Here is a 16,418-nt window from a genome sequence, read left to right on the forward strand (position 1 = left end):
ACAAACTGAGGTTCCTACACTGGAGAGAGCAATGACTATCCTTGGTATAGAAAGGGGTACCGCCCACACTCACCTCAGGCCTAGGAACTAGGAGCTACCAAGCCTTTCAGAAGTGTAATACCTCCAGAAATTGAATGCTGCTCCTTACCTGCTGCTATTATAAACCTCAGTGCCCAATGTAAGCTATGTGCTATTTTTCTCACCAATGTTGTTTATTCTATAGAATATCTTTAAATGTTCTGCCAAATATTTCAAGTGCTTCAGATATAATTGCATTTCTAGATCTTGTCACATATCCGTGTCAGAACATCCAAATAATCTTCTATTTGGAATAATTTTAAAAACAGGGGGCGGGGGGGGGGGGAGAGAGAGAATAATATAAACCCATGGCTGTTGGACTGGGTAATTTGAACACAAAGTCTTGATTCTTCACTGCCTTTTATCTTGTGTCATCATTTCAACCTGTGCAAAGTGGGTATAAAATGATACGAATTGAGAATAATAATATTTAAAGTTCACTTTGCACAGTCATAAATGACTCCATAAGTCACTGGAGAATAAGATCTAGAATGAAAAAGCTCCAGTAATAGTGATTTCTTGTCTTTAATCACTTATGTGGAGATCTGCCATTCTGTTAACTACAAGCTAAACATGGTACTTTTCAAATGTCAGCAATAACTAGAACTGGTCAAATTATTCATTTGCAATCATTTTAACTGATAAGTGTAGCCCTTTATTCTGTGCATGAATTATCTGAAATTTACCTGGAGTCATTTTTCTTTCTGAAAATTATCCACAAAGGGTTCATGAGTTATACCAATTTGTTACTGATAGTGATTGAGGTAGTTTATGTCGACAAATTTTAGCCTGTTGTTAATGAACTGGTCACTTTGAGTATTTGCCATTTCATGTCACATGCAGTTATTTCTATACTCAGATTGGATTAACCTACATTTTATAAACAAGAGAAGTATTTTTTTTTCTGTTCAGAAAGTATCCATAAGTCTTCATAATTGTACAAATATATTGGGTAAATAATAAAAAGAACTTTACAAATGGTCATGGGAGCATTTACAGTGTGAATAGTAGGGTTGCCACCAACCCAGGTTTTCCCAGGGTCATCCTTTTTCTGAGGTAGCTGTCATGGAAAACCTGTAAGGGTGCTCTAGATAGCTGGCAGTGTGTACTGTTTTATGGGCTCAGTTTCATCCCAGATGTGTCCCAGTTTTTGCACTCAGAGGAAGCAACCCTAGTGAATACTGATGCAACCACTGCCAGCATTAAAATATCAGAATACCTCAAAGATATCAGCTTGTGGCTGAAGAGCAGCTGGCTCAACCTAAACTCAGGCAAGACCAAGTGATGTAAATTGGACAGGGGAAATGATTTGAAGAACTAGCCAAAACGTCTCCATCCCAGCCGCTATTCTTTAATATGGTGCAAAGCCTCAGGGTTTTTGACCCCTCACTAAGCTTGGATGACCAGCATCAGTTTCCAAAAATATTTTTCACCTCCAACTTGCTTGGAAACATTGTCCCTTTCTCATAGATGAGGACTTGGCCACACTAATCCCTGCATTTGTCATCTCCTGGCAGGATTACTCGAATTCATTATCCTTGTACCTGAAGCGGAATCCAAAGATGATGGAGATGGAGCAGAACAATTGCCTGCCTTCTCAATGGCTTAGGCCACCAAGGGCATATCAGACTGAGTTCAAGTCCTCCTGGCTCCCACTCATTCTCCAATGCCAGTTTAAGGTCTTGGCCCTTGTCACAGGGTCCCTTTAAAGGGATATGTGCTCAGCCTCACCTATGACAGCCAATTCACCTTCCCAGGTAGGGAAGATTGAGTTACATGACTGTCAGGCCTCTGGGATAGATAAGGCAGAGGCCTGGGTGGGAAGAGAGGAGAGGCTTCAGCAGAGGCCTGCAGAAGGCTGCTGTGAGCTGCAGAGAGCAGGAAGGCTCCTGCAGGAGACTCTGAGATACTAGGGGCAGAGGTGGATTAAGGTTTCGTGGGGCCCTGGACCAGAGCAAGTTCGGGGGTGTCCCTCCCCACCCCTTCTGCCTGCAGTTCCACCCCCCTCACACACTGTCGCCCCAAGACCAGAGAAGCTCTGTCCCCCGCTTCTCCCCTCACCATGGTCCCGGGGCAGCGATGAAGAGTGAGACTTCCCCCAGCCCTGAGACTGTGGCATGGAGCTAGAGCCCCTCCAGTCCCAGGGCCGCAGCTGGGGTCCAGGCACTGGGACTTCCCCTGCCACCCTGCTGGGGAGGGGTCGGGGTTCAGGGGCTTCCCCTATTCCACCCTGCCCACCCACCCAGCGTTCCTGCCAGAGAGGGGTTGGAGTGCAGGGGTGCCCATTTTTCTGGGGCCCCCCAATTGGTCGGGGCTCCTGGGCACAGTGACTAATCCGCCACTGTCTAGGGGAGAAAATGTTCCAGCCAGGTAAGGCTGGGAGTGGCCTGCCAAAGCAGGGAAAGATGAAAGGCAAGAAGGCTTGGGAGTGGCTGCTCCAGAAGGAGAAGGAAGCACACCAAAAGAGTGAAACCTGAGCCCAGAGAGCAGGCAGAAGAGTTTTGAGAGAGACCAGATCCTGAGAAAGGAAGGTCTGAGCCCAGTTTGAAACTGGTGTGAAGACTCTTTTGTGTTTATTTTTTGGACTTTTACATCCCAGAAGGGGTAGGCTTTCTGTTAATGTCTTAGCTGGTGGGCTAAATCACTGAGAGGAAACTCAGAGAGGGATGCTGCAGGGTCATGTAATGCAATGAGGGTGTGCTCTGGAAGCGGAAACCCTGTTATGGTCCTGACTTTCAAAGTAATACAAGGATCAAGCCCCTGCTATATCAAAGCCCAAATTATAGTGAGAATCACTGCAACAGCTGTGTGCTTTTCTAGGACAATGCAGATCACAGAGCCCAGGACAAAGCATGAGAGACCTGGGGAAAAAGTATTCTGTGTTGAGGAGATCTGTCTATGGAGAAAACTTTCAGAAGAGATCAGGTGAATCCAGAACCTGACCTCCTGCCATTAGGAAAGGCTGCAAAACCTTACACTTTGAAAAAACCTTTCCACCATAAGAATGATACCCAACATACTGACACTCCCTTCTATCCAATAACCCCTACCATCCACAAAACGAAAAAGGGGAAAGGGGGAATTAATAAAATTGAAAAAAACAAAATACGTAGCCCAAGCAGAGTTTTGACCCCCAAAAGAGGAAAGTGCTAGACACTCCATAAAGTCTGAAAGGGATGTCACTGTTGCTCTTGATTTTACCTGGAAGGTGCTCAGGTATTATAATGTTGGGCAGAACTATAAAATACAGACAGAATACTCCTGTGAATATTTATTTGTGCTAGTATCATGATGCTTTTGCTTTTTGCAAATGTTCTTCCTAATAAAATCTCGCTCTACCCAAATGTTCAGGAATAAGTAAATAAAAGTCATGAATGCCAGCCAAATGAGTCAGTGGGGTTTATTCACAACAATATTTGTGAATAATTTTTTGCTGTATTTGCCCACCTTTAGTGATAGTATACAATAGATCTTCAAAGGAAATAAAGACTTTGTTATGACAGAACACTTCAATAAAATGTATGCTCTGTTTAAACTGCTGTGCCAAAATATGACTTGGAAGAGTCATCCCATTTTAAAGCTGTATTACTCCAAATATTGTGCATGAGAGTTACCTTAAATAGCTTAGCCACTGAGAGAGCATCACCATAACATGACTCACGGTGGGTAGGACAATATAGCTATCACTGTACTGGCAGGAGCTGAAAAACAGTTATAGCAAAGGTAAGCACTCCCTGTCCAGGCATATCTAATCAGGGATAATATATCTCACCTTTGGGAGACTAGCAATGATCCAGGGTCTGCACATCATAATAATTTTATCATTTCCAAAGCTACTTTTATGTTGTGTGTTGTTCATTGCTGGTCTTTGTCCCATGCTAAGCCCTAAATCACAAAGGCTCTATATATCCTGCAATTCAATAATCTATCATTTATTACTTAATGTTCTCTTTTAGACTTAAGTTGCACATTTCTGTAGGCTTGCTCATTTTCCCTCTTTGAAATCCGGGCCAGGTTTACTGAACAAACTTTTTAGTGAGTCTCTGCTGAAAGGAAGCATGTTTTATTTCTGCTGTCCTCAGGGCTGCTGAAGACTTTGATATTTGAGTCTATAGTAAGCGGATTCTCCAAGTCTTCTAGTTGTTTTACTAGAGACTGTGGTCTCTGTAAATTTCAGTACTGATGGTAGCAATCTTTATGGTTCCATTTTTTTCCTTTCAAGATCCTGGAAATCAAAATTCCACATCCCTTGACAGCTGTAATACTTCCCGTTCAGCTCCATTAAAATTCATAAAACGTCTGTCTTCTTTACCCTGGGGATTTTTTTAAACTACAATAAAGGTTGGATGTTGCCAACAAGTCTACATGTAATTACAGTAAAATGTCAAACAAGCATTCACGGGAGTATATGTGATTCTCACACAGATCTTGATACCGAATCTGCTTAGTCATCATCTGACTAGCTTTAGGGAATAAAACTTTTCATGTTTGGGTGGGAAGCTAACTGAAAACAATATTTCTCAGGCACTGGAGTGAAATGCCGATTCTGAACCTCAGAGCCTAATTTTCAAATGCTGGCACAAAGAGTGTGCTTATTTGCCCGTGCGGGTGCAAGATGGGTGATTGTGCAAACAAACAGGTACATAAGTATGCTGCTACAACTCCCCCCCCCCCCCGCCAGTGCACTCAGTGCCTTCCCATTCAAACGGCGGTCCTTACGTTTCAGCAGAAAATGCCAGCCTTTAACCTCAGATGAGACTTGAGGCAAAACAAACCCAAACATCATCCACTTGTGCACCACAATAAGATTTCTGTTCTGAAGGGAAAATATATACAATGGATCAGATATGGGAGACATTTAAAATATATTTTATCTATTGGCAGTCTTATCAAAAGCAGCCTCATAGCAGGCTCATTTCTCTTGGGATTGCTCAAAGGGTGTTAAAATTCTACTCTCTGTAATATGCCCTTTCAGATTCTGAACAGTTTGCAAATGAATTCAATTATCTCACCAATTTAGAAGCCCAGGTGCCTATAAGGGACCATCATGCCTTCTTGTTGATAACCATTATCAACAATGTAGCTCATTTCTTTCAGAAGTTTAATTTTCAGTACTGCGTTCGCTCAAGTAGAAGCACTAATATTTACTTGGAATATAAAAGGCAAGGAGACAGTAAAAAGGGGCTGGAGCCAAAAATAATAAAGATAACTCTAACATTTTACAATAGTATCCTGGCTTTTTAGGGTTTATCTTTCAAAACTACTTTTACTATAATCCAGAGGGTTTTTTAAAAAAATGGGATCACAGAAATACTGACACTTTTAAACCGAGTAAATAATAATTAAAAGCAGAAATTGTCTTCATTCCTTATGGGCTGCTTTCAACATTCTCTGCAAAAGAAACAGCTAATTTTTTCATGTTTCTGGTAATGTTGATAATGTTGAAACTAAATACTTTCTGGTGTTTAGACCATTGTACACTTAGCAGGGCACTATATAACTATGTAGACATAACTTATCTCATACCTCTTACTAAACAGTAGTTACTAAAAACCATAGCCACTGTTATCAAAACCAAGAACAGACTGTACTTTTTTTTTCAATTGCCAGAAAACATTCTTTAAATATAAAGATGCTATGAAATGGAGCATTGTGAGAGTAGATGAGTTAGTGGTGAGCAGAAGACACTCATAGTTCACCTGATGGAATAACTGGAGAAGTGAGTCATCTTTGCTCTTTTTCTTTCTGGTAACATTTCTCTTTCTCTTACAATGGGGGTGACTTTATTTTTGCCTGGACTTTTCCCAAAAGTCTTTAAGCTATGGAAACTTGGGTTCCAGTCCTCTCTACAAATATTAGAGATTCATAAGCCATCCTCTCACATCCAAATCCCTCTGAATGTGAGAGCAGAGTTGGATTTAAACCCAGGAGCTTGAAATATCAGTAATATTTTGACAGGTTTCAGAGTAGCAGCCGTGTTAGTCTGTACCCGCAAAAAGAACAGGAGGACTCGTGGCACCTTAGAGACTAACAAATTTATTAGAGCATAAGCATTCGTGGGCTACAGCCCACTTCATCGGATGCATAGAATGGAACCTCTTTTTACATACAGTCTGTGATGTGACTGTATCACATACAGTCCTCAGCTAAAACCTCTCCAATGCATCATCACTGATCTACAACACATCCTGGACAACAATCCCTCACTTTCAGAGGCCTTGGGAGGCAGGCCAGTCCTCGCCCACAGACAACGGGCCAACCTGAAGCATATTCTCACCAGCAACTACACACCGCACCTTAGTAACTCTAACTCAGGAACCAATCCATGCAACAAACTTCGATGCCAACTCTGCCCACATATCTACACCAGCGACACCATGACAGGACCTAACCAGATCAGCCACACCATCACCAGTTCATTCACCTGCACGTCCACCAATGTAATATACGCCATCATGTGCCAGCAATGCCCCTCTGCTATGTACATCGGCCAAACTGGACAGTCCCTACATAAAAGGATAAATGGACACAAATCAGATATTAGGAATGGCAATATACAAAAACCTGTAGGAGAACACTTCAATCTCCCTGGACACACAATAGCAGATTTAAAGGTAGCCATCCTGCAGCAAAAAAACTTCAGGACTAGACTTCAGAGAGAAACTGCTGAGCTTCAGTTCATTTGCAAATTTGACACCATCAGGATTAAACAAAGACTGTGAATGGCTAGCCAACTACAAAAGCAGTTTCTCCTCCCTTGGTGTTCACACCTCAACTGCTAGAAGAGGGCCTCATCCTCCCTTATTGAACTAACCTTGTTATCCCTAGCCTGATTCTTGCTTGCATATTTATACCTGCCTCTGGAAATTTCCACTACATGCATCCAGCGAAGTGGGTATTCACCCACGAAAGCTCATGCTCCAATACGTCTGTTAGTCTATAAGGTGCCACAGGACTCTTTGCTGCTTTTACAGATCCAGACTAAGACGGCTACCCCTCTGAAGCTTCACACCTTCTTGTCAACTGTCTAAATGTGTCATCTTGATTATCACTACAAAAGTTTTTTTCTCCTGCTGATAATAGTTCATCTTAACTAATTAGCCTCTCATAGTTTGTATGATAACTTCCAACTTATCTGTATGTGTGTGTGTGTATATATATATATTACTATATGTTCCATTCTATGCATCCGATGAAGTGGGCTGTAGCCCACGAAAGCTTATGCTCTAATAAATTTGTTAGTCTCTAAGATGCCACAAGTAGTCCTGTTTTTTTAGTAATATTCTGGTTTCTGGAGAAGATCCTGAAGTAGAAAGCCTATTTCCCTGTTTGTCATTTGTGGCCAAAAGCAGTTCTTGCCAGACTTCTAACATTCCAGCCTAAAGGCTCATGTGAACAACTCACAAGTTTTCAAGACCCTCCAAATCCCACTCAAACTTTATTTGCATCGAACCTGAGTATCACCTGCATGTCCCATCTATATCAAACATACTGAGCCCTGTTCTTTGATATGCACTGGCTTTTTATGATGCTCCAGTGACACATAGCAGCCATAAACACAATTTAACTGGTGCGTTTTGTAGGTTTATGACTGCTTATCACTGCTAAACCAATGCAAAGCAACTAGAATGTACTAGTGACTCACCCACTAATGAGAGTTAGGTAAAGATGATTTTTTGGTTTTTTCTGTATAATAGAGAAGATGCTTACTCTTTATTTTTAAACCAAGAGATTTTTGGCAGTATCTGTACTCATGTTGAGAGCACCAACTCTGTCGCTCTGGATCACACGGGTATTTTTCAAAATCTAATTAAAAAACTATGACAAACTACTTATACATTTTCTTTGACAGAAAATATTCTTCTGCAGTGTGTTACAGAAAACTGTTAGAAAACTAATGTTAGAATCTGGAAAAAGCCAGATCTTAAATTTTTATAGCTATTTCCCTTGAGTAATATGATTTTGCAAAGAAATTTTTTTTAGCAAAGCCATTTTATTTATACTATCTAGTGTTTAAAAGTTAGTCTTTTCTATTAGTAAAGTAGGATCCACAGCTTGTAACCCTTTTAAGAAAATCACAGCAAAAGTCTGCTACCTGCTGTTTTTCTATATAGTCCATTTGGTAGGGACCTTTGTTTTATGGTTATGTTTGCCTTAATAACAATATATTTGTTTTGTCTGTACTGTTGTTAATTTTGCCATTGGCTGGTCTTGTTTCTGTCTTTATCATGATAATGAGTTGTAGAAGCAAGGTAGCTGAATGGCTGAAATTCTTCCTGTGTTTATCACATTTTTTATTCTTTACTAAGTCTGCCAACTAGAACATGTTCAGATTTTCAATCTGGATTTATGATAAACTGAAGAGTGTAAAGAAAATAAAACTCACTGTTTATTATCTTATGCCAAGAGTTGTTTTAAAAATAAGAAAAAAGAACAAAATAGCCTAATACTCTCATTGTCTTATTCCAGAAGATTATAAGATCTTTGGGGGGAGAGACCATCTTGTTCTGTGTTTTTACAATGTCTGCTGCAGTGAGGTTCTGGTCCATGACAAAGGATCTTAAATACTACCATAATAATATTTTTTTCAGAATTCATTCAGAGGGCTAGATCAAATTCAAAAGCAAATATTTTTCTCAAAGCACTATTCCAATCATAAATCTAAAATTTGATAAATGAGTACTGGGCCTTCTTAAAACTGATCTTTTTCTCTTTATAGGGTATGTTTAATCTCCAGGAATATAATTGTGGCCTGTGTGAACTTAATGGAAATTTTGCCATTGATTTCAGTGGGGCCAGGAATTGACCAAAGGTCTTTACAAACATATGTGAGCCTCCCAAAGTCTAATAATAGAATCATAGAATTGTAGGACTGGAAGGAACCTTGAGAGGTTTTCTAGTCCAGTCCCCTGCACTCAAGGCAGGACTAAGTATTATCTAGACCATCCCTAACAGGTGTTTGTCTAACCTGCTCTTAAAAATCTCCAATGATGGAAATTCCGCAACCTCCCTAGGCAATTTATTCCTAATATTCTCTCTGAACAGAATAATTTTCTCCTGCTAACCAAAGTCATGTTCTCCCCAATGGCTGGGTTTCCTATCAATCCCTGCAGTGAGGGAAGACATCTGTGTTTATATTCTTGCTCAGGAACAGGATGTTAATCAACCACTTTGGACAAGATCTGTACATGTCCTCAGATATATAAAAAGAAACACTCTACCTTAAAATCTTGAAGACCATAATACTGTCATATTTTGATTTAATTACATATTAATTGTAATATGGTTATATTGTAAAATTAATGTAAATATTACTTCTGACACAAGTCAACACTGAATTTTTTTGGAAAAAGTATAGATGCTTTTAAGCAAATTCGACATTCATGCAGTTTTTCCTTTCAAGGGAGCGTTTTTCATGTTGAATCATTTCCTTTGTCATTTTACACCTTTTACAAGGTACATCTGGAATACTGCTACTAGTGCACTATGAAAAATAGATTATAATGAACTGCAAGGTCAAATTTGTTAGGAAATATTGCATTTTGGAAAGCATTCAGATTATACCCTGTGGGAAAAAAAATATAATCTGTGGCTATTATTTTTACATTTTGAATCTAAACAGACATTTGCTAATTTAAAAGCTTTGTTTACAACATATCTGATCTTTGTGCTGATGAATGTTGTAGTGTTTAACTATAAACTGTACTCCTATGGTTTAAGATATACTTGACAATTTACTTCTTGTACATATATGCAAACTTAATTCCACTATCGCTCTAGGTGCTGCATTGATAACTTCAAGTCATTCTCTCTGTCTTGTACTGTCTACTTCTTTTCTTGTTTTTTTGTTTGGTCCTTCTGAGATTTTAAGTGTTTTTCCCCAAACAGAGAGGTAGAGTTTTTTTCTTCTTTAAATAAATAAATGAATAAATACAGCCTTACAACTACTTTTTTATGGCTTGTGAAAAACAATTTTTCTCCAAGGATTCAGTAAGCTTTCACAAACATGAGCTGAAATATAAATGTTTGTCTTCTTTTTCTCTTCAAGAATTTGTAAATGCTTCGTTGTGTGCCCCTATTCCTGGCTGAAATCTTTCCAGAAGTAGGAGTTCTGTTAGTTTGCTTGTAGGCTTATTTCTTGTTGTCTTTTACAAGTTTCAGCCCACGCTTGGTAGTCATTTAAATAGTTCTTCCTCTGCAAGCCATCTAATTTCTGTGGCATTTTCTATTGCTGTTGTTGTGTTTTGACTCCATTAGACCACTTTCATCTCGAGCTTTGTTTCTCATTTTTAGTGATTGTCCTTTTCTTTCTTCATTGTTCATTTTTTGTTCACTGTAGACCAGGTTGTCTCCAAATTTGCTCTCTGCAACCTTGCCTCAGATTTTCCATTCAATTATTAATTAAATGTCATGTGTCATTATAGACTTACTGGACCCACCATATGCTATTTCAGCCAGAAGCCTTCTTTGATTTTTCATCATCCTCATTCACACTACATTAGATGTCCACTATGCAATTGCTCATTTAGCAAGTCTCTTCATGCAAACATTGCTGTACTACTTACATAGCACTTCAGTGAGTTGGTTCCATCTTGCCAATATTGTTTTCTTTTTCTCCTCCCCCACGTATCCAGTCATTCTCACCGGAAAACAAAACTGTCAGTTGTCTGGATCCATTCCTGCTTGTCTTGCATAATCCCAGAATGTGAACATGCTATTCATTCATATTCTGAAATAACTGTGGGAGATGTTGTCAATATTTGTGTTGATGCTAGAACTTTTATTGTATCCATGGAAGGGAAAGTTATATCCGTTAGGAAAGTATACATTCATCATAGTACATTCATTATGGCTATTTCCTGTGTCACTATGGTTCTGAAGTAAATATTTATGTGGGGAATTGTGATAAAGTGGCCCAAAATGTTCCTTGCCCCAGAGAACTTTGAGCAATATTCTAGTTTTGTTCTTCTCCCCTGCCCCCACGCCCACCCACTGCCTTTCCTTTAATTTTAGAGTGGACCAGGATGCATGGTTGATGCTGTCCAAATACTTGCTATCTGTCTTCCCCATTCTATAACTTACACATTTTGAGTTTCTATTTGTCTTATCTGGGTTAAATGCACAGTGCTGCTCTGCACCTGTACCAGGAACTGTTTGTTGTGTTAGGCCCTGTCTCTGCAGGATACATTAACAGGTTTCTAACTTTAAACAGAGGGAACAGACTGAGACCCTATTTACACAACTTTTGCCCTGATGGCAAGAAGTGTGAGCTCTTGCTGGAGAGACTGAGGCTTGATGCCATGGGGTTTGCAAAGCCTTTTTATTGTAGGCTCATCAGAGCAGAGCTGTCTTTACTTTGGGGCACTTTAAAATATTTTTTCTTTGTGGATATATTTCCTTTATATATAATGTAGTTTATTGTCTCAATGATTACTTCTATACATTCTCACTTACATTCTGTAACCAAATTATGTAATAAATAATTATAACAATAATTGTGTGTTGTACTAAAAGTCTGCCTACAGGACTGTTATTTATCACTAAAATCACATAAAGTAGTTTTTTGTCAAGAGTAAATTTTCCAGTTGTCATGCAGGATTTTAGCTGCGAGTCACTTTAAAATCCCAAAGTCACACAACTATGACCCCATACAACACTTTTTTAAAAAAAATTACTGTAACATATGTACACTTCAAAGAAATACTGTTTGGTAGGGCATTCACTTTTTCAGTGGCACATTTGAATGTAATTACATATTTTCAATTACTTTACGGCCAGTTTTTCAAAATTTGAGCCCTAATTGGAGTTGATAAATGCTTGTTTTTACATTTGCACTGACAATTTAGATAATTGTGCTTAAATGGGGATGAGTGCATGCAAAAATTAATAAAATGCACAGTTAAGGTTACCCAAACAACATTAACAGTTCCTCCATCCTCTTCTATCCTATGCACATTGTGTGTAAGATAAAACTTTTTGAGGAAAGACTGAGGAAGGAAGCTTTTATAAGATCTTTAAGGAATATGCAACCCATAGCAAATGTCAAATATACTAAATTGTATAGGAGACTTGTAGAACCACAGAACACTGGCATACAGTCACTGGCTTTGGCTTTGAAAGTACATTTCTATAATACTTGATCTCTGACCATCATACAACCCTGGCATGTAAAGTATCTACATTTTGGTACAGCTTTTATGAGGTTCATAGCTAAGTGACCTGCTAAGTATTTGTACATACAAAAGTATATATTTTCGGGAAGATCCACCAAATATGTGTCCTGTAAATGATCTCTTTTGGTAAAGAGAAGAGAAGGTTACCATTTTCTTGTCAACCATACATAATCAAGTGTAGTTTATGGTGAGAATGTGAAGTCAGGTGCACTAAAGTTCTAAATGCATCGGTATTAGGCAATCATCCCATCAGTGGCTGTGAGATAGTTCAGATAGGTCTCATTAATTTTCAGAGTAATTCATACAGTGATGTGGTTTTTGAGTATAGGATTAGATCTTGGTTTGTGGTTGTTCTGCAGCTGATTATATGGGGCAGAGTTAAATTTTTTAGATTACTTTAATTGCCAGTTTCCATACTGTTGCCGGCACCCAGTGCCGAGAGGCTGAACAACAGCTTGAGTTGGTTCGTTACCCGGTATGCTACACCCAATAATCACAACGGGGTGGAGAAGCAGAAAAGTTTATTTGCAGCTGCAAAAAGGTACAGGGAGACTAAAATCTCAAATCCTGCACCCAGAGCAGGAAGTTACACAGGCTTTTATACATCCTTTTTCCCAGCATACTTATCCAATAGCAAGCTGCCCCAAGTATCCATATAGCCAGCCAATCCAGTTCCCAGCTAGTTCCCTGGTTCTCTGTATCATTTGTTAAACTATACATAAAGCTGTTTTATTCAGCATTGTTCTTCCATATCTGCCTTGTTTGGCCTTGCTTAGTTTCAGGCAATCTGACTCTGCAACATATTGTTGCAGATTCTCAGCATAACTGCTGTGTGTGCCTCCAGGCGGGGGGCCAAGGACACTTGGGCCTAGTACGCAGAGCTGCTGCGAGTGCCTCCAGGCAGGAGGGGGGGGCCAAGGACACCTGGGCCTAGTGCGAGGGGGCTTCATCGACACTCGTGGTCTTCCATCCCCTCAAGTTACCTAGTGGCCATGCCCCAGTGTCCCCAACAATACTGACCAGTAATTTTAGTGGAGTTACTTCTGGATTACACTAACCTAAAGGAGAGTAGTTGAGACAATGTAACTCGAACACTCAAAGCACACAATTAAAATAGAAGCTCTTTTTCCCTCCCGATTTCCCCTGGCTATAATTAGCATTGCCCAGGCTTCCCTGTCAGAGGGTTAACACCACCGCTAACCTGCTGCAAAATGCTTCAGAGTTAGGGCCAACAGCCTGCTTCCGGCTCCTGGGCTCAGCTTCTCCCAGCGCACACCGGGCACCTGGCCTTCTGCAAAGCAGCTGCCCTGGCTGCTTGCCTCATGGAGTCTGACCCCAGCAACAGGGAACCTACTGGAGCAGACCCCAAACTACCACACCCAATTCCAGAAGCTTCTGGATGTGGAGTGCTTAATCTGCCTAGCAACAATGACCGAGACACAACTCACTCCTACCTCCCCCCCCCCACAGTGGGTCTCTTAAAGAGATATCTCCCTATTAGGCACATGGGTTGCACTTGAATGGTCAGAATCATGACCTCTGAATACATCTTGTTTAGGCCTTCAGATTACACTTGCATTTCACAGAAAATAAAATCATTTAATACCATTCTCTATATCTCTCTCCTCTCTTGGGATAAACATATTTGGAAGGATTTACTGTAGAAAAGAATATTTGTTTAAAACTACCCACTGACCTACGTGGCCCTCAGTCCAAAAAGTTTGCCCACCCCTGTTTTAGACTCAGCCGACTGTATAGATTTGGTGTTCAAAGTCTCTAACTGAGACTTAGGTGAACAAAACCTAAGCTTTTGGGGACTTTCAATTTCTTCTCATTGTATTTCTGTGGGGACTGAACTGTTCAGATTTTAATCTGTTTTCTTTATTTGTGTTTATGTAGAACTATGAAGGTAATGTCTGTGGATTATAAAATAGTCATGTCATGTTGTAAAAATTAGATTATTATTGTTTCTTTATCATAAGATTTTATAAAGTTATTTAATTAAATTTATTTCTTTAGTTCCTTTTGGGACTCCAATGTGTGGAGGCTGACCCTGTGCTATCCTTGCTGAAAATCCTTAGAAACTGAACTCTGGGTCTCCAACTACGTTCTGTGGGAGTTGTTCTTTGTTTTTTGTTTTTTTTTTTAAGGCACTGTAGACGGGAAATGAGGTGAACTCTAGCCCACCGAAAGGTTACACAAGCTTTTACTCCCATGAGCATTCCTCATTCACATAGGTTGCCCCATTTGCCTGAAAAGGGCCACTTGTATGGATAAGGATTATTTGTGTAAGTAAGACTGGGCATGACTGGGCCCTTAATGTTCACCATTTGCAGCACATGGAGAATCACATAGTACTTTCAGCCAGACCCTTGTCTGGTGTTTACACCAGATGAGAATTTGGTCCTTTGTTTTCATATTAAATATTTTTAAATGTTGAGAATACTTAATTGTATTCAGAAATCTCATAAATGATCTGGCATCAAGTTGGTGTGATTAACAGTTTTTGCTCAGAAGTGACCAAATGAAAGGTAGCATGCAGAGTGAATCGCTGTATTTCTCAGTCAGCAGAAAGGTGATTACTTTCTCTAGTAAGGACCAAAATGATTAGACAATCTGTGTGAAGCACTTGTACTTTGTAGTGTTATACACCCTTACTGAATAAACTTTGTGCACTCCCTTAAAGAGATTACTTTGTCTAATAAAAGCTATACTATTTGTTCATAATCTGTAGTTAAATTCATTCATTTACAAAAGCAGATCAAGTGAGGCAACAATGTACTTTATTTTTTATTGAGTCCTTTAAAAATAGTCAGGTATACTGTAGCCTTGTAAATTAGAAATGATGGGAATGTCTATACACTCTCTGATTATAGTTCTTGTTATAAATGGATTCTGTAGATGTGTGCCCATAATAGCTGAGCTTTGAATGTGGATCTTCCAGTATCTACTGTTTTAAAGTGTTTGTCTGATGCTCCTAAACTGCTTTGCCATTGTTTGTTTTATAAAATATTTATAGTTGTTCAGTTTTCTTTCACTTGTATAGTGGCCAGTTTACACTAATAGAAAAACCCAGCTGAATCCTCCAAATTATAGGGCCTCTTACAAAACCTCCCAATGTGGGAGAAGAATAGTTTCTGAGACTGCTGAGAGGCATTGAGTAGGTAGTGTTCCCTGTATGATTTCCAGTTTGTAATTTTCCCCTTTGCCTTTACAGACTATGGCACTATTAAGAAAGTACTTGCTCCAATGAATCAGACTTCAAGCAGCTGCTTACTTGAAGAAATTGAGCTCTTTCCAAGGAGACAGAAGGAACCTATCAGGAGCCTGCAGATTCTGCATAGCCAGAGTGTTCTGTTTGTGGGGCTGCAAGAACATGTAGTAAAGATTCCCCTGAAGAGGTGTCTGTTTTACAAAACACACAGGTACAAAAGATCAGAGAAGCACGTAATGAAAGGGTTTCATGGAAGGAAAAGGGATATTTGTAGGAATCCAAATTAATGTATGTTTATAACTATGGATCTAAACCTCTTGTTTACATTGCTTAAGAGAGTACTGTCCAGGGACTTTTTGATATTAACTAATTTGTTACGATTAGAAGAAACTCCCAAGGGATGATGATGATATTTTAATGTTAAGGTATACGATTTGAACTGTAGGAATTAATCAATAAGTAATTACTTGTAATACAAATAAGTCTCCAATATCATGTGGCATAGAAAATGGTATTTGAAGATCTAGCAGATGTAGCCACCCTGGGATGGAAGCCAAATGTATCTGAACACAATAATGCATCACTTATGTTTCTTCACTGTCTGAAAAGGAGTCTCCCCTTCCCCTCCCCACCCCAAAAAATATATTATAAAATTATGTTGCCAAAATGTAGTTTGGTAAATATGCTTCACATTCACATGGTGGTTTGGTTGGCATTTGATTTTATGCTTTTAATTCATAAATTCAGGGACAACTTTAAAATACCGGTAGATCTTTTTCTTCCTTTTAAACTCCACTGTAGTGCATCAAATTGAATGTCTCTGGGGATTCAGAAAGAAAGTTTGAGAAGAACAAAGAGTTAAGGAAAACCTAGCTGGGGAAATTATTGTTTAGGTACTTTGCTGGGTTGGAAAAACATAATAACGTTAACTACAACTGTGTGACAATGACTGA

The 16,418-nt window shown here is 39.3% G+C and overlaps 1 protein-coding gene across 2 annotated transcripts in view; it reads left to right on the forward strand.

The window, feature by feature from the left end:
* The window catches only part of SEMA5A (semaphorin 5A), a 616,581-nt gene that overhangs the window by 431,005 nt on the left and 169,158 nt on the right, over positions 1-16,418 (forward strand). For both annotated transcript variants that reach the window (XM_007057800.4, XM_043540272.1), the window contains exon 11: positions 15,469-15,676. In XM_007057800.4, the coding sequence (XP_007057862.2) occupies positions 15,469-15,676 (208 nt within the window). The remainder of the gene's footprint in view (positions 1-15,468; positions 15,677-16,418) is intronic.

Source organism: Chelonia mydas, chromosome 2 (genome assembly GCF_015237465.2).
Source record: "Chelonia mydas isolate rCheMyd1 chromosome 2, rCheMyd1.pri.v2, whole genome shotgun sequence".
Classification (NCBI taxonomy): domain Eukaryota; kingdom Metazoa; phylum Chordata; order Testudines; family Cheloniidae; genus Chelonia; species Chelonia mydas.